General features: G+C 41.2%; 2 protein-coding genes across 4 annotated transcripts in view; one reads left to right on the forward strand and one right to left on the reverse strand.

The window, feature by feature from the left end:
- The window catches only part of ASNS (asparagine synthetase (glutamine-hydrolyzing)), an 87,059-nt gene extending 68,848 nt beyond the window's left edge, over nucleotides 1–18,211 (reverse strand). The window contains exon 1 of the mRNA XM_059712389.1: nucleotides 17,894–18,211. The gene's annotated coding sequence lies outside the window, so the exon portion shown is untranslated. The remainder of the gene's footprint in view (nucleotides 1–17,893) is intronic.
- A 3,167-nt stretch (nucleotides 18,212–21,378) lies between these two features.
- C1GALT1 (core 1 synthase, glycoprotein-N-acetylgalactosamine 3-beta-galactosyltransferase 1) overlaps nucleotides 21,379–24,871 on the forward strand; it is a 29,245-nt gene continuing 25,752 nt past the window's right edge. The window contains exon 1 of one of the 3 annotated variants that reach the window (XM_059712390.1): nucleotides 21,379–21,701. In XM_059712390.1, the coding sequence (XP_059568373.1) occupies nucleotides 21,695–21,701 (7 nt within the window). In that variant the 5' untranslated portion in view covers nucleotides 21,379–21,694. Of the gene's footprint in view, nucleotides 21,702–21,847; nucleotides 22,214–22,555; nucleotides 22,794–24,871 lie in introns of those variants that run through there. The other 2 variants (XM_059712391.1, XM_059712392.1) reach the window with 2 other exon arrangements.

Here is a 24,871-nt window from a genome sequence, read left to right on the forward strand (position 1 = left end):
CTCAAGAGCCCCCCCACCCCCTCCATTACTTCTGGTAGTTCCCAGAGGAGTGCCCCACATGTGATCCCTCCCATAAAACTATACAAAATAAAAAGGAAGTAGGAGTTTTCAGGGGCAGTGAGAGTTCCAGGACTTGGCAGAGAAGTAAAAAGCATGAGGAGAGGGTCTCAACAGTCAGACAGCAGCTGGCAGGGGCCCTGGAAACAAGAGTGGCTAGTGACACACCCCCCATGTCAGATATCTAATATTCAAGTTTAAGTCATGCTCAATTCTTTCCTGAGCTGTAGTCCTGTCTCTCAGTCTAAGTAATACTAAAAGTTTGCTATTCCAGAGAAAGGGCCTGGCCTTCAGAATTAAAGAAGGTTGGTCCCATATTTTACAAAAATTCACTTCTCAAACCATGTGTTCCAATTCTGCTCCCCCCCCCCCAAAAAAAATAAAAATAAAAAAGGATTGTCACTGTGCAAGCCATCCCTGTGAGAAAACAGAAAAGAAAGAATTTTTCTGGACAAGGGGGAAAGGCCCTGTGGAGAGCAGGTGACAGCACAGATGTGAGAGCAGGTACAGCAGCATATTTTTCATAGCTCCTGCCAGCAATGTCCAACTGAAAGAAAAAAAAACTTTCCATATTTTCATTGTATTGTATTTGCATAAATAAATCCAAGAGGGATACTAAAGAAACTAATAAAATAGCTATTTGGGATGGGGGGAAGGGGGTGAGGAAGGCAGACAAGGGTAGAAGTAGGAGTGAGAATTTTCACTATGCACCCTTTTATATTATTTGATTTTCAAACTATATGAATATATTATCAGTTTGGAATTATCTATTTAACAATAATTATCTAATTATCTATTTAACGATAATTATCTAATTATCTATTCCAAACTGTTTAAGCAATTAGGAAAAAAAAAAGTCTTCCAACTGCCACAGCTACTTTGGGAGAACAAAAGAATCGAAGCAGAATCAAGAGTAAAGCAGTGTAGAAAGTGGACAGGAACTACAGGAAAATCAATCTATCACCACAAGCAGGAAATGGGAGCAAGAGGTGGTGAAGGGAACTGGGAGCCCCTGACTCAACTCCTCACTCTTTAAAGCTCCAGATTTATTTGGAAGAGAACCCAAGGAAGAGTATAGTGATGTTGAGCTCTCCGCACAACATGGAGAAGTTGGAATCTTTGGAAATTTGGATATAAGAGGAAAGGGTGGTCCTAGAAGAATGAGAGGACTTGAGGACAACCAGGTGACAGGCACTTGGGTTAAACCACCATGACATTCAAGGCTCCTGACAATCTGACCTGATCCTTTTTTGGTCTCACTTCTCTCCTTTACTGGAGAATTTATCTTATTAAGCACCAGTCCAGGGGACACTAGATGAATAAAGAATTAAGAAGCTCACAGTCTGATTGATAAACTGGTTTACAAACAACAAGGTGTTACTAATGCTCTACTAAGAAAGTGTACAGTTTCAGTGGGGGCACAAGTGAGGGGTGGTCAACTGAGCCTCAGGGAGACCAGGTTCAGGCTTCATAGTCAAGGTAAAGCTTAAGCTAAGTCCTGGAACATGAATGTATGTACCAGAAGGTGGGGGAGGTAAGGAAAGCAATCTGTGCATAGGCTAGGAGGGCTGACAAAACAAATCTGTGTTGTGCAGGTGACTCCACATGGTAAAAAGATAAATAAAGGAGGTGCTGAGATGGAGAAGCAAGAAGGGAAGTTTTGCACACGATGTACTTTATCCAATAGACAGTGGGGTATTATAAGTGAGTCAAAAACCCTATAGACATTTGATTTGATAACATGAACTTTAGTAGTGAGAATTGATGGGATCTACTGAAGGGCTGTGAGACTGGAAGTTGGTGAGACGAGTTAGAAGACCATTGCCATAGAGCAGGGGTGGGCAAACTTTTTGACTCGAGGGCCACAATGGGTTCTTAAACTGGACCAGAGGGCCAGAACAAAAGCATGGATGGAGTGTTTGTGTGAACTAATATAAATTCAAAGTAAACATCATTACATAAAAGGGTACGGTCTTTTTTTTTTTTTAGTTTTATTCATTTCAAACGGGCCGGATCCGGCCCGTGGGCTGTAGTTTGCCCACGGCTGCCATAGAGGAAAGAAAGTTGGAGAGAGCCTGAAATGAGGCATTGACATCACACCTCACCATTTTGCTGAGGCCTTGAGCAAATTACTTAACCTCTCCAAAGTTCAGATTTTTCATTTGCCAGATTACCTGCTTTATAGGGCTAAACAAAACAACATACATAAAGTACCAGGCACAGAGAAAGTACTTGATTAATGATAAAACTATTACGCCCCAAACACATCATAAGCCGATACTCTCACTTTTTGTGGGCAGCCATGTACACTGTGGGTGTTTCAGTTACCTATTGCTGCATAGTAATAAATTACCCCAAAATACAATGGCTTAAAAACAACCATGATTCTATCGTTTGTCTGGGTGGTTCTTTTGCTCATTGCGTGGGGCACCCTCATACAGCTGCATTCAGCTGGTGGCTAGGCTGTGTTAGCAGGTCTAAGGCGGTGGCTTTACCCACATATCCGAGGCCTTGGCAGAGATGGTTGGAAGGCCGGGACTTACATGATCTCTCATTGTTCCATTGTCTAATCCAAGCTTTATGTGTGGTGGCTGACTTCCCAGACAGTGTAAAGGGAAGCTGCAAGGAACTCTAATCTTTCAGGATTTATTGCTATGAAACAAACCACCCCCCCCCCCCCCCATAACAGAACCATTTATTTGCTTATGATTCTGCAACTTAACAGGAATTGGCTAAGGCATTTCAACAAAAGCTATAGGATTTAGGGTGCTAGGCTTACTCACATGACTGACACCCCTGCTGGGGTGACTGAAATGGTGGAAGACTGGCTGGGTTTTTCTCTCTCCAGTCCCACTCTGATCATTCAGTAATCTGGCCTCAACTTCTTTACATGGAGGTCAGATCCTAAGAGGGCAACAAGGGAATCTGCAAGGCCTCTTAGGGTCTAGAACTGTGTCATGCTCCTCATTTTCACCACATTCTGTTGGGCAAAGCAAATCCCAAGGCTATTCCAAATTCAAGGTAAAGGAAATAAACACCACCTCTTGACGGGAGGACTGGAAAAGACATGATGCAAAAGGGCAAGTGGAATGGGAAGGGTTAGCTGGCTCTGGAAATGATCCACTTCATTGGAAAGCTCTAGTTTGGGAGGTCTGCATACTTGGCTACAGATTCTTATTCCAGCACTCATTATCCATTTGATCCAAAATTTAGTGAACTTAGATTGACCACCCCATATCTGGACTGAGTATGGGGTTTATCCCCTTGTGAGCATAATCTTTTATGATTCACCAATAGATTTGAACACCTTAAGGGAAAGATACTGTGGCAATCATCTTTCTATATTTGGAATTTAGCAGAATGCCTGGAAGTTAGTAACACAGTAAAGCATTCAGTAAGTACATGAGTTGAATTATCAAAAAGTAGGAAATAAATCTATATATATAAAAGCCTAAGCAACCGAACGACCAACCAACCAACCAACCAACCAGTCAACTGGTTGCTATGATGCACACCGACCACCAGGAGGCAGACGCTCAATGCAGGAGCTTCCCCCTGGTGGTCAGTGTGCTCCCACAGCCAACCTCTCGCAGTCCCTCCCCGCAGTGGGACCCCCATTGGCCCTGGTCAGGGGGGGCTGGCTGGCCAACCTCCTGCAGTCCCCCCCCACCCCCTCCACCGGCCAACCTCCCACGGTTCCTCCCGCCCCCTCGCCTGCCAACCTCCCATGGTCCCTCCCCCTGGCCAGCCAACCTCCTGCTGTCCCTCCTTCTGGCCAGCCGCCCCACCCTCCACCCCCCGATCGGCGGCCAGGCAGAGGGACTCCACCCATGCACAAATTCGTGCACTGGGTCTCTGGTAAATAAACAAATAAATAAATAAAAGTGCCATTTCCTAGGCACTTCCCATATACCAGGAACTGTTCTAAACACCGTAGACATATTAAGGATTCATTTAAGTATCACAACCCTATGAGGTATGCACTGATATTCCCCACATTCAGATTAGGAATCTGAGACACAAAAGTCTAAATAGTTTGCCCCAAATTACACAGTTAGTATGTGGTGGCCCTGGATTTGGCTACACTTGATCTGGCTCCAGAGCCTTACCTGGAACCACCAGGCTTTACTGCCTTCATGAAAGTGTAAATAAATATAGTAAAGACAGAATTGAAAATTGAAGAAATACTGGACTTGGAAAGGGATAATTATCCCAGGCATGGATCTTCTAGAAATATTATAGTATACTGGTAAGCATTTTGAGTTTGACATATTGATTTAAAGTTCAGCTCCTCCTAGTATTATGCTATTCCTTTGACTGGGATGCTCTCCAAGTCTCAGTGTTCTTATTTAAAAAATAAATATAAAAATAGTCCCTATCTCACAGGATTGTGGTGAGGCTCAAAAGAGATAGGGAAAGTACAATCCTTATCTCAGTGTGAATACATAATGAAGGCTCGGTGAATAGTTACCATTGATCACACAGATAAGAATTGGGAAAGGCAATGCTTAAAAGAAAAAAAATATCAGGGTCAGATGCAGGTATGTGTGCATTCTACATGATAAAATTTCCCCTAAAAGAGTTTTTTTGTTTTGTTTTTTGTACTTTTCTTATACAAATAAATCTAAGAAGTTGGAAAAAGAAAAACATTAAAACTCTTCATTAGAAAGCCAAGAGAAGTTTGAGCATTAACTATATCATTTAAATATTAAAAATGTCATTCTTTTCTCAAGAATGCTGCCTTGATCTTTTGGAAGAGGTAGATTATATCAACAAAGTTTTTTGAAGGACTACCACAAGCAGAAAAAAAGAGAGACTAGGTAAAATAGTAAAGCATTACAGATCTCAAGAGTCAAGAAGACTACCCAAAGGGCAAAACACAGAAGAATGATTGTCTCTATAAGAAAGGAACAAAAAAGAAAACTCCAGCATGTTAAAAAGCTAATGTCAGTTTTCAAATTAAGGTTCAAGAACACTATAAAGAAAATCAATTCGTAAACACCAAGTGATGAAAGGATTGAAACTTATTGACACAGGTTTTATTAAAAGGAGATCATGCTAGCTAAGTTGAATAAGCCCATGATTTATATTTGATGAAAGAAAAGTCACAGAGATGGCCACTCGGATTGTCTGAATAATTTTGGGGGCACATCAATGAAGTCTTTATTAGAATATTAACAAACAACTGCTATAGAAATAAGAAATGACGCATCTTTAAATTTCATTGGCAAAGATGACAGTTGAGAGAATTCTCCTGTAATCTTGCCCTCAGCCTACTGTGGCTTACCCTTCTCCTTTTCCTGCCCTTACTTCCTTCCCTTGGGTGAGGAAGGGCAGTGGGGAAGCGAAAAATCTGAGTGACAACAGCAGTGGTGGGGAGAAGGTGGGTGGAAACTTCTGAGGCTACTGCTTCCTGGTTTCTATCATATATATAATAGCTACCAAAAAAGGGTTTGTTTTTCATGGAGGGGAAATATATATATATATATAGCTTCAAATTATAAACACAAATTGAAGTAGAATATTATACAACTGCATAGATCTTTCCTACGAGGACTTTCATAAAAGAATTGGCTCTACAAGGCTCGAGAAGACTAGAGTCTACAAGATATACAGTGTTTCTTTTTTACCTCAGATGTTCATTATGCAGCTCTATAGACTATAAATGATGTAGAAGACTATAAATGATGCAGCATTATAAGCACTTTTTGGAAAACAGGCATAAGAGGCAAAATTTATTTTATGTATAAAAAATATAAGACTATTTTAGAAAGAGAAGATCAAGTAATATACAAGACTACTTGGCTTTCATTGTCTAAAACAATGGGATTCATTCATTCATTCAGCAAGTATTTGTGAAACACATAATAGCATGTGCCAGAAACTGGGGAGACAGCAATAAACAAGACAAAGTTCCCGCCTTGGATTCTAATGGGGCAAAACAGACACTCAACAAGGAGACAGATAATAAATGATTGAGTTCTATGAAGAAAGCTAAGTCAGGATAAAGAATGGAGGGAAGAAGCTATGAACCTCTTTAAGCTTTATCCTCCCTGTTTCAAAGATCTAATCCCAGACCAAGAACTTGGCATATATAAAGAACTCAATAAACCTTTGCTGAATGACTACCCTAGCTGTCAGCAGTTCTCGGTCAGCATTAGCCTCCAGGGTGTTTGCTGGTGAGCTTGCCAGAGTGTGACAGGTAACAGGGACCAATGGAATCAAAGAACCTACAAAGGAAACATAAAACTTCTGGGGTCCTCCTCATTCGGTTCCTGCCTGATGAAGATGTCCTTCTAGTGCAGCGGTTCTCAACCTGTGGGTCGCGACCCCTTTGGCCGTTGAACGACCTTTTCACAGGGGTCGCCTAAGACCATCCTGCATATCAGATATTTACATTATGATTCATAACAGTAGCAACATTACAGTTATGAAGTAGCAACGAAAATAATTTTATGGTTGGGTCACAACATGAGGAACTGTATTTAAAGGGCCAGAAGGTTGAGAACCACTGCTCAAATGCCATATGTAGCATAACTCCAGGAACACAGGGCTGGACCACCACATGGGACATAAAGCAATACTCATAGAAGTGATTTTTATTCTGCACAAATCCTGACACTTCTTGGGCCGTAACTAATTTCTAGGACTCCACATCCCCTTTCTTGTAGGCCCTTAGGCACAAAGGACCTCCTATTTCTCTGCAAATAGAATTTTCAGGTTTAAGAAAGAGCTCACAACTTAGAAAAGCCAGTTTATCCTCCCTGGGAGAAGAGGAATGGTAAAAGGGCTCAGAATTTAGAAACACTGAAGGACAAAGACCTTTTATCCTTTCTCAGTACTGTGTGTGTGTGTGTGTGTGTGTGTGTGTGTGTGTGTGTGTGCCTACCAATTCCTCTCCTAGAGTTACCTGTTACTCCCTTCTTCAATGGGCCAATACATTGCTAATCCTGTTACTTGAACATTGGAGGAAATTGACATGGTCCTAGAAGTCAAAATGATATAATTGAATTGGATTTTTTAATATAAACAATAATGAGAGAATGAGAAGTCTTGTGACAGATCCAACTTATAAAATCAGCGAATAGTGGTACTGAGATTTGAACCCAGGTCTACCTAATTCCCAAGCCCTTATTTATTTCATTCCATGACCCAGTCTCTTTTATGAACCCAATTAAATAGGCCCTGGTAAGTGAGATTCAGGCAAACATTATGGAAACCTGGGTGTGGAGTGGAACAGAATTGAACTTTGGGCTGCAGAGCCAAGAGCCAAGGATATCAAATAACAACAACAATGTTACATAATACAATGATAATAATACATTGAATGAGAGTAGAGCTACTGCTACTCTATTAGTTAGTGTATGTTTTAGGAAAGGATTGGAGAAATTAAAAAACTATGCATCATGATCTTGCCCTAAGTCAAGATAGGCTTATTTTTAAATCATGAACCTATCAAGCAGGGTAACACTACCTAATTCTGCATTACTCCATTGTCTTGACTGGCTTCTACAATTATGACTTCCAATACAGTTTCCATTCAACTTAGTTAAGTGTTTCTTAGCTTCCCTAAAGATACGCTTTTGTTGTTGTTAAGCCTCATCTGAGTATATTTTTTCCATTGATTTTTAGGGGGCGTGGAAGAGAGGAGGGGATGCGGGGAGAAAGAGAGAGAAAAACATCAATGCGAGAAAGACATCAGTTTGTTGCCTCTCACACACACCCGACTGGGACAGGGATTGAACCTGCAACCCAGGTATGTGCCGTTCACCAGGAATCGAAAGAGCGACTATTCGGTGTGCTGGCTAACGCTCCAACCCCTGAGGAACACTGGTCAGGCCAAAGATTTACTTTTGAAGTATAACCAGCCTTTCTACCTGAGAGTTGCTTGCATTTCTTCAGCAACTCTCTTCACATTATAGCTTCCTTCGTTAGCTAGCCTCAGAGTATGTGCATATAATTCTGAACAATTCCTTTAAAATCAGTCTTCATTTGAGAACCTCCTTAGGTTAAAATTGCTGCATTTTCTTCCTAGGCATGTTTCAAATTGTATATTTCAGAAGCCTCAGTCAAAATGCGTTCTTTAATGTTCAGAGGACTCACTAAATCAAAAATGGTTTCCTCAAGTTAATATTGCATTAACTTTGCAGTACACTCATTCCTAATGAAAACCGGCATATTCAAGCCTGCTACCCTCTCAGTATGCTAGACCTGACATAGTTCTCTGATGAGTAAAGTAAAATTATTGTATTTCTCTGCAATTCTGGAGCGTTTCCTCTCCTCTTCAGAACTGGCTAGAATGCCCCCTCTTTTCTCTAAAGAAATGAAATTAAATGGGGGTGGGTGGGTAGATGAGGGTGGGAGTGGTAGTTTCCAGTGATCTACTGCAGGACTCTGTACTTGACTCTGTTTGGTTTAATTCAATCGATATTCCAACCTTCTATGAGTGCCTCAGATGTGCTTAGTTTCGTGTTGAGTAGAAAAGATGAGAAATCAACCTCTGAAGGGGCATTAGAATTAGATGTTGGTGTGAATTCTAATCTATCATTTACTAGCAGGTGACTTGAGTTAGCTATTTGATTTCTCTGAGGCTCAATTTCCATATCTGAGTATAATTCCTACATGTTATAGTTATTATGAAAATTATATTTATAGTACTTAATATATTATCTATACATATTTGTTTGCCTACAAAAATATACAATACATACACAAATGTATACATATGTAAATATTTTTATATATGCATACATATAAATACACATATACAAATATAATTTTTACAACAGCTATATTATGTAGGAATTTCATATATAGGTATGTGTGTAGTAGGTGATGCTCCATAAATGTTTGTTCCTTTTGGATAATGTTACAATCTACTTATGATTTGATAACATTTCTTTCTCTTTTACCTCTCCAACCACACCAAATGGCTGTTAAATATCCTATTGATTTTCTTACCTAAATGAATTCAAATTGATCATGTCTCAAGATATTCCGCCTATCTCAAAAATTATGTGACATTTGTGAAATGTATTGAGACAACCAGCAGGATTGTTTATCTGAGATCATAAATTCCTTAGGGGTTCAGGGACTTTTTGAACCTTCTGAAATTGTACGGGAATCAGGTAGGTTTGTAACTTAGGCCTTTAGATTTTTAACGGCATGGAGAAACCAACAAAAAAGTCAGAATCATAAGGGTGTTATAAAATCACAGCTGGGTCTCACAATAGATTTTATACTTTAGAAGTCAGACACTGTCTATGTCATTTCCTTTTTATAATAGTTGTTAGCACAGAGCCAGAAAGAGTTAAGAACTTAAAAAAAGAAAAAGAAAGTAATAATGGCATTCTTTTTTCTACTGGCAGGGACAGGTATAGAAACAATAACTAAAAATAAAGAGATGGAAAGGAGGCAGGCGAAATACTGAGTGCAGTTAAAGACCAGGAAGCAAAGAAAAAGAAGAGAAAAGCAAACACCCTCCCCACATACACATACACCCTGCCCACAACACACACAAACACACCCCACACACAGAGGAAGAGGAGGGGGGTGACAAAAATCACTTGGGAGAGAAATAGAGTTCCAAAGCAAGAGGGAAAAGAAGGAGGGAGGGAGGGAGGGAGGGAGGGAGGGAGGGAGGGAGGGAGAGAGAGAGAGAGAGAGAGAGAGAGATATTAGTTTGTTGGACTATGGTAGTTTGTTCCCTTCCTCTTATCCCCTTTCCTAATAATCTTTTCAAGGCAAAGAAGGCTCTTTAGAGATCCAATAGAAAAAGGAGTTTTAGAGACTGAACAAAGGTATGTGAAATGACAACAATTTGAACTTAATTTCATCGTAATGCCCTCCTCAAGTCACTTTTTTATCACCTGAATTTTCTTTATCTGCAACATCTAAATGGTTAATGTTAGTAAGCTAAACAAAGTTACCTGTCTCCTTGTGAGCTGTATTCCAAAAATTCATTGAAGTGACAATGTTTTTTTCCAGCCCAGCCTGTGTGGCTCAGTGGTTGAGCATCAACCTATGAACCAGGAGGTCACGGTACCATTCCTGGTCAGAGTACATGCCCGGGTTGGGGCTCTATCCCCAGTGCGGGGTGTGCAGGAAGCAACTGATCAATGATTATCTCTCATCATTGATGTTTCTATCTCTCTCCTCCTCCCTTCCTCTCTGAAATCAATAAAACATATAGTATTTTCATACAGAAACAGTGTTTAAAACAGTATCAAAACAATCTATAAACACACATTTAACCTGTAATGGAAGAAAAGGAAACTGGCTTTGGGTCATTAGCTGGGAGCTTGATAAACCGGAACATAGCTTATCTTCTCATTTCCTTTCTCACACCCAAAGAGCTTTGTACTCACCAGTGTTGATAATTTGGGGATGTGTCTGTACTTCAAAGATAAAATACAGCAATAGCATAAATGGCTACTTGTATGTGAGATCCTTATTCCTTCCTTCAACTCTTTCCTGCCCCACATGTATGCCCTTCTTGCCCCTAGTTATCACTCCACTTTCTGTCTAGATCGTTCAGGCTTCAACTATAAAGCCTTACTTCCTTGCTCATCAGTCTCTGCTTTCTACCCTCCACCCCTAGCCTCTGCCATTCCCATTCATCATTTATATCCTTGATAAAAGTCTAATGTATAGGGGTATACATAATGTTGTCTTGACTGGCAATGCTCTATTTCAGCCCAATTTCATAAACTGAAATTTTCACAAAATGAAAAAAAAGTTTGTTGTACATATTTGTAGTAGAGAGAAGGGAATAGCATATTCATGAGGTGCACATAAGACACAAGCAGGGGAAATTAAAGTGAAAAAGTTTCAAGAAGGAAGTGAAATGCAGGAAGAAAGAGTACAGAAAGTCATTACTACTATACTTTTTCCTCAGTTCTTTCCTGGAGAAATTTCTTTCTTGAGGAAAAAAAAAAAAAGAATGTTTATAAGCATCTACTGTGTGCCAGGCACAGTATTAGGTGCTTTCATGTTATCTCACTTACTAATAACAATCCTGTGGAAGAAATATTATTGCCATTTTCCAATGAGAGAAATTCTGACTCAACGAGAATAATTCAGTTTTCTAAGACCACACAGTAAATTATGGAGCTGGGGAGAGAGTGTAGCATGGGTTTAGAGTCAGAAACCATTGGGTTCAATGCCCATCAGCAGGTGAATGGATACACAAATTGTAATGGAATACTGCTAGCAACAAAAAGGAATGAACCATTCATAAACTCAACAACATGGTTTAATTTCAATGTAATTATGCTGAGTGATAAAGCAGGATAAAAGGGAGAACACATGGTATGATTCCATTCATATAATGCCAAAATATGCAAACTAATCTATAGTGATAAAAAGCGGGTAAGTGGTTTCTTGGAGATGGGGTGGAGAGTGGCAGGAGAAAACTTTTGGGGGTGACAGATATGTTTATTATCTTGATTGTGGTAATGGTTTCATGGGTATACACATGTCCAAACATCAACCTTACATATGTATAGTTAGTTACTGCATGCTAATTATACCTCAGTGAAGCAATTTTTAAAAAACTGGGTTGAAATCCATATTATACTATTTACAAGTGCCTAATCTCTAAGACTAGTTTATTTATCAGTTAATAGGGTTGATAACACCTACTTCAGAGGGTTGGTGTGAAGTTTAAAATAAATCAGTGACGTAAGTGTATTGTGGAGTGCCTAAAACATAACATAGTGTCTAATACATAGTAAGGAATCAGCTGCAGAAATCATTTATGAAGTCCTAGACTCTGAGTTCTTCCTTCTTAGAGCTTTCTCCACTTGAATTAGTAATGCTGGTCATTGTTATTTTTATGTATAGCTATCATTTACACACATCAATCTTACTCTGAAGCCCAAGATCTTTACACTAAACTGTGATAAATTTTATGATTTAAGGGGCACCATCCCCCAGTGGGGGAACAAGGCTCAGCGTCTTCTGCATAAAACCTGTCTTAGAGCCAACAGTTTGTCGAAGTTGTGGCTATTGTACGCTTCAGCTCCAGAGTTCCACTTAGTTCCTTTTATTTCCTTCTCTTTATTGGTATCCTCTTTCGTTCATACATTATTTTCCTCATTTCCTTTAGTTTATTGCTCATGTTTTCCATTAGTTTTTTGAGCATAAGACAGTTATTTTAACATCTTTGTCTGGTAATGCCAATGTCTGGACTTCCTCAGAGATGGTTTCTACCAATTTATTTTGGGGTTTTTTTTTGAATGAGCCATATATGCTTGTAACTTCTTAAAATGAAAAATGGAAATTGGACTAGTATAAGATGGTAACTGGAAGTCAGATTCTTTGTATGCCTTGTAATTTTTTTTATAAAAATTGGACATTGAATTAATATAATGTGGTCAGTGGAAGTCAGATTCTCCCCTTTTCACAGGGTTTGCTGTTTGGGGGTTGTTAGGAGGCTGTAGTCATCAGTTTATTTATTTCCCCAACTATTATTGCAAAGACAGTATTCCTTGTCAATGGGGTCACTGATGTCTGTATTCCTTAGCTTGTGTGCAGCTAGTGTTTTGATAGAAATTTCCTTGAATGCAGGAACCTTCCCGTCTTTGTAAATTGTCTCTGAGCTAGGGCTTTCCTTCAATTTGTCAGGTTTGCACTGTACCAAGCAAGGGCTCAGCCCAGGTGAAAGCTTAGGGTCGTCTAAGATTTTTTTCTGAGCATGTATCTTGCCATGGGTATACATATGGCTTTATAAATTCCCCTGTCTCAATGGTTGCTTTTGAATGTCCTAATTTCTAAAGAAATTCGCATTTTTTGCCTTAGATGGTCTACTGTATGTTTCACTGTATTCTCTGACCCAGATGCCTGAGGGTTATTGATTCGGCTTGCCGTGTTTTCAAGCTCTTTCAGCCGAGCTCTGAGCTAGGTAAAACGTAGAACACCTTGCCACAGTCCTTCAGATTGCCCCCTGTATTAGTATGCTTGGGCTGCCATAACAAAATACCACAGTCTGGATGACTCAGACAACAGAAATTTATTTCTCATAAGTCTGGAGAATAGAAAGCCCAAAATCAAGCCTTCAGCCAATTCAGTTTCTGGCGAGGATTCTTTCCCTGGCTTACAGACAGCTGCCTTCTCACTGTGTCCACACTTGATGGACAGAGAGAGCTCTTGTATTTCTGCTTCGTATAAGGGCACTAGCCTTATCAGATGAGGATCTCACCCTTATGAACTCACTTAACTTTTAACACATCATTATAGGCCCTACAGTCACACAGTAGGTTAGGACTGCAACATATAAATTTTGGAGGACACAATTCAGTCCCTAGCGCTCCCCAGACACATCAGAACATCACAATAGTCTGTGAGCAAGGTCAACTTTGCTCCTTCCAGAATTGAGGGGCAGTCCCACACCAGGAACACAGGCTGCTGCCACTGTAAGACTGTGTTTTTTTTGTTATGATTGCAGCAACTTTATGACTACTGCTGCTTTAAGACTGTTGCCACTCTAAGACTACTGACATTATAAGACTGTTCCCATGCAGGGGAGGAGGGAGCGGAAAAGCAAGTAAAATCACCACAACATTTTCCTACTGCTTTGAAGTGCCTTTTTCTTGATTCAGTGCTCACTTGGTTGCTATAAACTTTTAAGTGTTTTCCAGAGTTCTCACAAAATTGGTTCTGACAGTGGCTTGCTCCTTGTTTTTCTGTTTCTGTGAAAGAACAGAACTTAGAGCTTCCTACTTTGCCCTTTTGATCTCTATACAAAAGATTATAAATTTTGCATGTTTTTTTATAAGCCTTAGGTTATTCCTCAGATCAAAGTTTTCAAAATGCTTTTTACTTCTTACAAATGAAAAGAACGATCTAGATCTCTCTTAAATGAAGTGATGAAATGTTTTTTAAAGAATGGGAAAATTACCCATTCAAACTAACTTGACAAAAAACGTGTAATTTAATATATGAATACAGTATAGGGATTCATGGAACTCAAGAGCAGGAAGGCCAACTGAGGGAAGGGGGCCATGGGAAATATGTGAAAGCTAGAAAGTGACTCTCTCCCTGCTCTTTCTCTCTCAGGGAGCACACAGCTCAGGGTCATTACACTTCTCAGATAGTCTGCTTCATTCCTGACTCTCCCTGCAGAATGGGTTCCCTTATCTTGGGTTTACATGTTTGGGTTATAATCCCATATTTGGAGTACAGTTTCAGGGTTCAAAAGAGAGTAACTAAGGCTTCTTTCTCCCAATTCCAAATTCCCAGAAGACAGAATCTGATTGAGTCATATTTCTTAAAGGATCAAAACCTATTGAATCAGCTGTGGCAGGAAAGGAGAAGGGTCCTCTCATATAAACATGGCTATGGGGACCCAAGCTGTAGGAGGAATATAGGGATGAGGAAGGGGAAGCTTCTCTATGAAGAATGGACAGAAAGCCAACAAAGTATCTGTCCCAATCCATTTTTACATTTAAATACATTTAGATACAACTTAAAAGAAAAAAAAATGTTCCACATAACTGCGCTAAATTTGTCAGTTCTTTACAATAACAGAGGTAGCATACATATTTATAAATCATTTACTGCTTAGGGATTTTAAACTAAAGGCAGCTTTACCTATTCCATTTATAACAAATGCTCCCTGCCGAAACCGGTTTGGCTCAGTGGATAGAGCGTCGGCCTGTGGACTGAAAGGTCCCAGGTTCGATTCCGGTCAAGGGCATGTACCTGGGTTGTGGGCACATCCCCAGTGGGAGATGTGCAGGAGGCAGCTGATCGATGTTTCTCTCTCATCGATGTTTCTAATTCTCTCTCTCTCTCTCCCTTCCTCTCTGTAAAAAATCAATAAAATATATTTAAAAAACAAAACAAAACAAAAAAACACAAATGCTCCCTGCTTTTGTGGAGCCACTAGGAAAACATCCTGAATCTTATTCCAGGAACTAGAGAAACCCCAAGTAACCCCAGGGAGCCCAATCTCATAAGTTGAGAATATTTCTCTAGACGACAACATTCCTCAGCACACACGTTGCCGTCTCGGCTTTTAAGCTTAGTATGTTGTGAGTCATGCTGAGTCCTCTTCCCTGGAGGTTAAAAGTATTTCCGAGACTTTCTTTTTTTCTTTATCTCCTCTTTGGCTACGTTCTCCACCTTAATCCACTTCACGTGTCAGTCAATTCAGAAAATAACACTAACCTTTGTAACTATCTCAAAATCTTGGTAGATTTTTGTGAAGATGTAGCAGCAAGGAATAAACACTGTTTGAAAAATGCTCTCTCAGGTTGCGTAGGGTGAAAATACTTTCTCCTGGCAGGTATTTCAATATGGAATGAGCTCAGTTGGAAAGCATATACTCGCCAGATAAGGAAGCTCTGTCGGTGTTTTTGTTTTTTTAGTAGGGTCTTACTACTCAAGTAAATAAAAATGGTAGGTAGCAGGGGTCATCTACAACCACAAATAAACTGTCTAATTAAACAAGTAATTTCAACCAATTTGGAGTCAGCAGAATAGCAGAAAGCAAGACAGAACAACAATACCTGAAACAAAATCAGGGAGTTTGGATAATTCACCCACTACATAATTGGGACTTGCATCTTACACTAAGGCCCCATCTTACTCATCCTCACATATTTACCTCTGGGGTTAGCCATACCACCAAATTGTGCATCGTCAATAACTATCTCTATCTCTGATGTTCCATTGTCCTCCTCTCTGAAAGAGAAAGACATGTATTCTACCATTTATTTTCTTGCTGCTGGGTGCAATTTTGCTCTAGGATAAACTCTTAGATTCAGACCAAATTATTGGTTAAATGTATGTTTATTACTAAGCATGTTTAACGACCACTGTTACCATAAAGAGGGGCACACACCCGACCACAATGACAAATTAGTTCATGAAGAGAAAAAGAAGCCAGTTATAATTAGGTATTCTTTTAAAAGTGCAATAAATTTTCACCAGGCTTATAAAATGACATCTGACATGTAATAACCCACCATCCTGCCATATTATTAAACCCTAACTGCTTACTATGAATGATGCTAATATTTTACAAAGGAACCAAGTACAACCAGTTATCACCTCTTGAAAGAAAAGTCTAAAACACACCATCTAATATATTTAATGTTTAACCGTAGTTTGACTTTGGATATAAGAGTGCAGCAAAAACTGATGAAAGGTGTGAGAATCAATTGGCTATATGGAAATTCAATAAAAAGTATTTGATATTTGATATTTTGTTATTCTTTATAAAATTGTGAGTTACACAACATTTATATCAGTGAGATTCATTATAAATTAACTAGAGGTCCAGTGTATGAAATTCGTGGATGGGTATGGTCCCTAGGCCTGGCCTGCAATCAGGGCCATCTTCCCCAGGTGCCTGCAGCGATTTGCCATCGGGTGATCAGTGCCTGATGGCCAGGGGGAAGGGACCAAGAGGTCGGCTGTTGCCGCCCCCACCGCGGGTGGCCATCAGACGATCAGAGCCTGCCAGCCGGGGAAAGGAACCAAGAGGTGGTCAGTGCACCTCATAGTGACTGGTGCAGTGGTTGTTCTGGTCATTCTGCTGTTAGGATCAATTTGCATATTACCCTTTTATTATATAGGATGTGCATTAATAGATATGTATACATACATGTATATATTTTTTAGAGAGTTAGTTGTTAAACATTTGCCAGCAGACCATGTATAAAGCTCTATTTCTAGCTTTTCCTATTCATGTACACATTCAAATTAAAATGAATCTATACTCTTAAAAAATAAAATATTTATTGCTTAAAAATACAGTAGGATAGTGCTGGCCAGATGTTGCTCAATGCTTAGAGTGCAGGCCCACACACCAAAGGGTCATGGATTTGATTCCTGGCCCTAGTCGGGGCTCGTGAGGGAGGCAAGCAATCAATGTGTCTCTCTCACATTGATGTTTCTCTCTCTCTCTCTCTCTCTCCTTCCCTTCCACTCTCTAAAAATCAATGGAAAAAAATATTCTCTGGCAAAGATTAACAAAAATAACCACACAGTAGGACAGGCCTCATGAGCCTAATGTAATTAACACGTTAAGCCCCATGTCAGTCACTGGTGACTGAAATGGAAAGGAAGACAAAACAGGCTTGGCGCTTAAGATGTTAAGAGAATGCTAATGCTTTATAATTACACTGTCACATATAATCTCATTGACCACCTTTTGAAGCATGTTAGGATTACTTCCCCCAATTTGTGGATAGGAGAATTGAGATTTGGAGGTCTTAAGTGACTTGCCGTAGGCCACTTGGCTATTCAGTGATAAAACTGGGAGCATTATTCAAGACTCTAGGATTCCAATACTCTATTCACCTTACGTTTCTTTCAGAAATGTCAATGTTTAGGTCTCAGCAAGATTCACAGTTGATTTCCCTGTGATCATATCAGAAAACCCTTGTATAATACAGGTGTCAGGAATCAAAGATAATACCAGCATTGTTTGTTACCGTTTAAAGCAGTGGTTCTCAACCTTGTTGCACATTAGAATCACCTGGGAATCTTTTTAAAATCCTGATTTCTGGGCCCCATCCTCCGGAAATTCTGTTTCTTTGTTATGGGGTGAGGCCCAGAAATCAGGATTTTAAAAAAATTCCCAGGTGATTCTAATGTGCAGCCAAGGTTGAGAACCACTGGCTTAAAGTGAAAAACAAGTACAGGCCCCACTGTATCTTACTTCATTCAATTGTGTATTCATTCAAACAACAAATAATTAAACACTGAAATACGTGCCAGGCATTGTGCTAGGCTCTATTATACCTAACTCTATCAGTTATCTTTATGGCGTAACAAATTATCCCCAATTAAATGGCTTAAGACAACAAAACATTTTTTAACTCACAGTTTCTCTGGGCCAGGAATTCAGGAGCACTTTAGCTGAGTGGTTCTGGGTCAGGTTCTCTCTTGAGGTTCAGTAAAGATGATCAGGAAGGCAGTCACCTGAAAGCTTGACCAGGGCTGGAGGATCTGCTTCCAAATTCACTCACATTGCTGTTGTCATGAGTCCTCAGTTCCTCACTAGCTTTTAGCTGGAAGCCTTAATTACTCATAATGTGGGCCTCTCTATATATTCAAATGTCCCCCCGCCTCCCTAAGAAATCACATTATGTCATTTCTACAATGAGAACAAGTCTATTCATGAGAACGAGTCATTAAATATAGTTCAAACTCAAGGTAAGGGGAATTCAGGTCCACCTTTTGAAGGAAGAAGTATCAAAGCTTGTGAACATATTTTTTTAAAAAATATATTTGTATTGATTTCAGAGAGGAAGGGAGAGGAGAGAGAAGAGAGAGAGAGAGAGAGAGAGAGAGAGAGAGAGAGAGAGAGAAACATCAATGATGAGAGAGAATCATTAATCAGCTGCCTCCTGCATGCCCCACACTGGGGATCAAGCCCACAACTCGGGCATGTGCCATGACCGGGAATCGAACTGTGACCCCCTGGTTCATAGGTCAACATTCAACCACTGAGCCACACCAGCTGGGCCATATTTTAAAACTATTATACCAGTGAATATAATTTACTTTACAGAACTTAATCAAGTCATCACAAAACGATTTGTTAATCTAACTGTAACATTTGGGTATTGAAAGGAAAACTAAGTTTATCAGAGAAGAGAGTGGTGTTTTGTTGTTATTTCTTGTTTCCATTTTGTGTTCCCCCTGTTTATTAAAAATTCTATATACAGTGCTAAATAAATGGTGACTTGTTCTATGTTAATATATCAATTAGGAATTGCATTCAGTGTTTATAACAGAAAATCCAAACAACAAAACCTTAAATAGGAGGGATTTATTTTCCCCTACTCAAGTTCAGAAATGGGCAGTCCAGAGCTGGCAAGCTGTGCCTCCAGAGCAGTCATGAACCAGGCATCTTTGACTTCTCACACTATTAATGGTGTGTGGGGCTTTTGTTATTGTGGTTGAAATATGGCTGCTCCACCTCCAGCATCATGCCATTGCTCAGATAAAGAATGGATACAGGTCCAATGGCTAAATGAACATTGCTTCCATAAAGCTTCGAGCCCGTCCTAGGAACATCTCCTTTAATTTTGTAGGCCACATGGCCAACCATGGCTTTGAAGAGTCTGGGGAAGTGAAAATTTTTAACTGGACACATTGTCACCCTGAAAAAAAATCAGAATTCTGCTAGTAAAGAAAAAAAGATTTTGGCTTAAACAACTAGCAGTGTCAACCACCCTGCTCCAAGGAGCCTCAACACACATTATTCTGCCCCAGGGAGCTCTGACAGATTATTGAAACACCAGATTGACAACAACTGTCTGAGGTTTAACTGTTTTAAATGGGAGAATTTGGTTGTATTGAGTCTCACATATAAAGTATATTTTTCAAAGTAGGCACACTTTATTTTTTCTAGTTGATAATGTTTCAGAATTGGCTGACAAAAATGTCACTTCCAGGAATTTGTCCCAAAAGATAACTAACTACACAGTTGTGCAAAGGGGCATACATAAGGAAGTTCATCAAAGAACTGTTTAAAATAGGAAACATTTGGGGGAAAATACAAAAATGTCAATAAATAGAAAACTGATTAAATGATGATAAATGTCCACTTAATGGACACTGTAACTTTTTAAAATGATGTTATTGGTGACATGCTGTTCAGTGGGAAAAGAACTGTGCACATAAGATCCAATTTATGAAGTACTGTATTTGTCTGTTTTTTTTATTCTTAGAGATGTATAGAAGACTATAACATGAATATTTTAAATGGTTATCTCTATGAGATTTGGGGGAAAAGAACACCTGTATTTGTTTGAGTAGTATATATTGTTTTCATCAAAATAGTAGCTATTTAAAAAATACCCAAGAGTGGGAGGGGCTAACTTCATCCAGTATTCTTCATATCAACATTACTTGTTGCCACTAATTTTCTTAGACATCCTGTGGCTGAACTTATCCTTGGATAAGTTTCTTATTTTTGCTCATTGGAAAAATGTCATTCTTTATTCATTATAAATTTCACTAAAACTAAAATGAGGTGAGAAATCATGAACTTTTTTGCTTTGTTTTCCTTTCTATTTGGAGCACTGTGACATCCTGTTTTACGGCAGCTGTGGAAAGAAAGGCTGAGGAAGAGCGAAGAAGATGTAGGCAAAGCTGTAAGAGGGAGAAGTCTGGAGGCATGGGTCTGGGAAAGAGCACTCACCTGAACATCAGACTGTTGTCAGTCTGGTATTGCACTTCTTGCTTGAGCCTACCAGTTTATCTTTCTGACCTGTTTTCTCATCTGAAAAATGGGAGGTTTGGATAAGAATCACTAGGTGTTTTAAAATTCTTTTGGGAGATTCTTTTGGATCTATTAATGGCATATCCTGGGAAACTACCATAGGGCTAAATCTAAACAAATTAAAGAAAAAAAATGACGACAACAATAACCTACACACGCTGTTTCATATTTCTCCCAGGCATGTTGTTAAGTAAGTTGCCAAGATTACACAATAGGTGGAGGGACCAAGATTCCAGCCCAGAGCCTACAATCCTTACAGCTACGCTGCAAGTCACTGAAGAACTATCTGAGGGCCTTTAAAGGAAACAAGAGAGCTCTCTCACCTTCAAGGTAGGCCCAATAAAGCCAAGACCTTACCCCCACCTCCTGACTGCGTTGAGGTTGCCTCCATGGCTCGCAGGCTCCCCCTTCTCAATTCAAAGATAGGTTTCTGATTCAATGTCCTTTTGCCAACTAAAGGAGGTAAGTTTTGCAAAGCCCCGAGGAAGTTCTTCCTGCCATTTGCCTGACAGCACTGAAGTCATGGCAGAACCGAAGTCCCCGAGTGCCTACAGAAGGCCTTATGGTATTACCATCAACTGAATTTTCAGCCCTTCCTACTTCACAGAACTGGTTACCCAGCACCCGTTTGCATATCTTATCTTGCCGTATTTCCTGTCATTAAGGCAGAGAGATACTGGGAAAAGAGTGTGTGTGTGTGTGTGGGGGGGGGGGGGGGGTTGCGGGTGAGGTGGGGGAATCGGAGAATAACAAGGTAAGAGCAGGCTCCAGGTCAAAAGACTCCTGCAGGGCCAGATCCTGCCCTCAGACCAAGGTCCACAAGGCGCCCCCAGTTTCAGTCCCTGCTGTCTCACTGCTTCAGTCCCGCTCCCGGCCCGGAAGCTAGTGCACGACCCCGCAGCATCGGAAGGAAGGCGAAAGCCAGCAGAGAGGGGCGGCCAGTGGGCTTCCACTCCTGCTCCCTGAAGACCCAACTTCCCAGACGACCTTCGCCCGAGGGCGGGGCGTGCGCTCGGCGGCCAATCCCCGCGTCCGCACGTCGCCGTAGCCCCGCCCACTTCGCCCCCACTAGCTCGGCTCTTCCCTGGGGCCGGGGCCGCCGCGGCGACGTCACCGCTAGGAGACCCCTGGGTGGCGCCTGCGCCGTTGGCGGGCCGCGGCCTGGACCGGCTGCGGGGAGGGGCGGTGCGAGAGGGCGGGAGCGGGCGCCGGGCCCCCCTCGGCCGCAGCCGCCGCCGCCGCCGCTGCTGCCGGGGAGAAATCTAGGCGGCAGCGGGCGGCCCCGGCTAGCGGCCACGAGCACTTCTGCGGCTGCCGAGTGGAGCGAAGGTCGCCGGTCTCGTGTCGTTCTCCTCTCCGCCCCCCAGGAGGGGCGAGAGGGAGTCGCCGCGGATGTCAGGTACGGCCGGCGGAGGCGCCCTCAGGCTGCGAGTCCGAGGTCTGGCTTCCCCGCGTCCTTCCCGGGCTCGGAGTGTTGGCGGGGGGAGCCTGGAGGGTGGCACCCGAGCGCGGGTGCCGCTAAACAGGTGTCTGGGAGTCGCCGCCGGCGCTGGGGGCGTGCGGGCTTCTGAGGGCGGCGCGGGCACTTCCTGCGCCCGGCGCCTCTGCGAACCGCGCCTGGGTCCGCCTGCCCTGCCGGCCGCTATTTTGTTCAGTTGTTGCTTCCTCTTCGCCGCGGGTCCTTCCCTGTCGCCCTCGCGCGCCTCTCTCCTCGCGCGCTGCCCTGCAGTCGAGCGGCGGCGGCGGCGGCGGGTTCCGGCGGGACCCTGTAGCGGTCCTGCCCCTCCGCCCGCGGGTCGAGCGGGACCAGCGGCTCAGGTGTGGGCACCTTCCCCGGGAGCCGCTGGACTGCCGCGCCAGCCGGGCGCCCAGCGAGCGGGCGGCTTCCTCCGGGCTGCGGCGGATCTTCAGGTTTGTCGGGGACACATGCCCCTTTTCAAGTCCCCCTGGCTTGGCGGGATGACCGAGCCCGGTGTGCTCTGGGCACTTGCCCGCGGGGACAAGGAGGAGGAAAAGGTTTCCTTCTTCTCTTCCCCTTCCCCAGGTGCGAGTTGCTTAGTAGATGCTGCCAAGGTGGCCAGACAGCTGGGGTTTGGGTAAATTATATTCTCTTAAAAGATGTCCGTAATTTAGGGGTGGGGACTTATTTTTCCCTAGCGCTTACCCTAACGCCTGCGTGTACCACACGCGCTGGAAATGGTGACTAGATTCATGATCTGGGTCTCTAAACTCTATTATAGATATTGTGGCATATCCTTTTTACGTTTTCGGGTTGGGAACTGTTATGCTAAACCATGGATTGATTCCATTATGAAATTTAAAAGTTAGTTGTAAAAGTTGGAACTTGAATGCGTTAGAGTGGGTGATTAGGCCGAGGTGTAAGGGGCGGAAATAGGTTCATGTGCGACCAGCTGGGCTTAGAACAGAGAGCCAGCTGTGCTGGGCACCGGGAGCAAGCGTCGTGCCTGACTTCAGGTGGTTTAATTCCGGTGTAAGTGTAGACGGTGGGAATCTTGAGTTTCTTGTGTCTTTTTTTTTTAAATTTCTTTATTGATTAAGTTATTACATATGTGTCCTTATCCCCATATTCCTTGAGTTTTTAAGAGGGGTTTAGACAGCTTTTTACACCTTTATCAGATGAATGTCAGGTGAGCCTTGTGCGTGATGCCGTGTGCTTCTGAGTATTGTGTATAGTAAACTAGATGCATTTTCGGCCTGCCTTATTGTGTATTGATGATGTGCAATTTAAGTGAATGTAAAGTTTCAAGTTACCAAACAGGTAACTCTTTTTTACCATATGTTCAGGAAAATAATGATTTAGTCAGGAAAGGGTGACTCATTAAAGTTCTTTACAGGAAAAGAGTATGGTTTTTTAGTACTAGTGGAGAACTATTAAATGTGTCTCTCAAATTTGGTTGGAAGGTTTCAATGGATCTTTTTACTTAGGACTCAGCATTTAAAAAATATTTTGTGGTTACTACCCATTTAAAGATAGGTATGGTTTGTTTTTTTAAAAAAAGATGCTTTTTGGTATAGATTATATATTGCTGAGTATATTTAGTATTCAGAAATTCTTGAAATTCTTAGAATTTTATCACAGACTTATTTAGGAGTACATATAATGAATTAATGTTCACTTAGTCATGGCAATACACAAGTTTGTCAATAGACATATGCCTTTTACTGTATATTTGTATACTGATTTGTGCTCACTAAGGTAAAAATTGCATCATATATAGCTTATGAACTTTACAAACCATGGCAATATAAAATAGTCTTTGTGTGGTAAAATCATTGATTGGAATTCTTGTGACAGTACAGGCATAAACAATCATTAGATGGAAATGGACAATCATGCTGAACTTCAGTTCAGATTCACTTACAACTTTAAGCTTACAAGTATAATAAGTGTGAGACTTTTAGAAGATTTGTTGAGATTTGAGTAAAAAGGTTAGTATACAAACTAACAAGATTGAAAGAAAGGCATGACAAAATTCTTTTACTGAAAATTCAGTGGGATTAAGGTCATTCTTTTAAAAGAAGCAAGAAGAAAAAATGGGGAGTTGTTCCATAAAAAGAGAAGTAGCATTTTATCCTAAAATCTAAATGTGTATCTAATGTGTACTTAAATTTTCACTTTGTGCTTAAATTTGTACATAAATGCCAAAATCTGTAATGTGTGAAAATAGGAAATGTGTCCCACCTTTTGAGAAAAAAACTCCTGTGTCACAACTAGGGGGAGTGCTACTGGCATCTTGTGAGTATAGGCTCCAGATGTTGCTAAACATCTGACAGTAAACAACAGCCCCCACAACAGAGAATTTATTCAGCTCAAGATGTCAATTGTGCCAAGTTAAGAAACTTTGGCTTACCGGGGCTTACGAAGTTGGGGCATAGATGGTGGAGGGAAGAGGGTGTTTGTTATGTAGACAGAGAAGACAATAGGAATAGCGGAGCTAATTGCACTGGGGTATTTAGCAAACTGGAGTTCAGGTTTGCTGAAGCATAAATTATAAGGCATGGAGTATTAACATATGAGGCTGGAAACCTGGACAGAGTCTAGGTCAAGGAGGGGCCTTATCATGTCCTTAGTTTTTGTCTTGTAGGCAGCGGGGTCCCATGGACTGATAGAGTTCAACTTTTCATTTTAGATAGGTCATTCTGATAACAGAATGGGAATAAATTGAGGAGAGATAGCCTTGAGTCGGGCAGATTGGTGAGCTATTGCAGGATCTTAGGGGAGAGAGGAGGGTCTAAAATAGGACAAGTAGTAAAAATGGAGAGGAGAGGATGGATTAGAAAAATATTTAGGAAATAAAATTGGCAAGATTTGGTAATTGGATATGGGGTAAAGTAAGGAGAGTGTTAACAATGTCTCCCTAATTTTTACTTTAAATAATCCAATGGCCCCTGGTGAAATAGGAACCCATTGGTCAGTAATTTAGGTAATTACCAGTAAATTAGGTAAGATGAGCAGGTTTAAGGGAGGAAGGCAGTGAGTCACTTTTGGACATGTTGAATTTAACATGCCTGTGGTCCAGGTGGAAATGCTTTGTGTGTATATAAATC

The sequence above is a fragment of the Myotis daubentonii genome, chromosome 10, assembly GCF_963259705.1.
Source record: "Myotis daubentonii chromosome 10, mMyoDau2.1, whole genome shotgun sequence".
NCBI lineage: Eukaryota > Metazoa > Chordata > Mammalia > Chiroptera > Vespertilionidae > Myotis > Myotis daubentonii.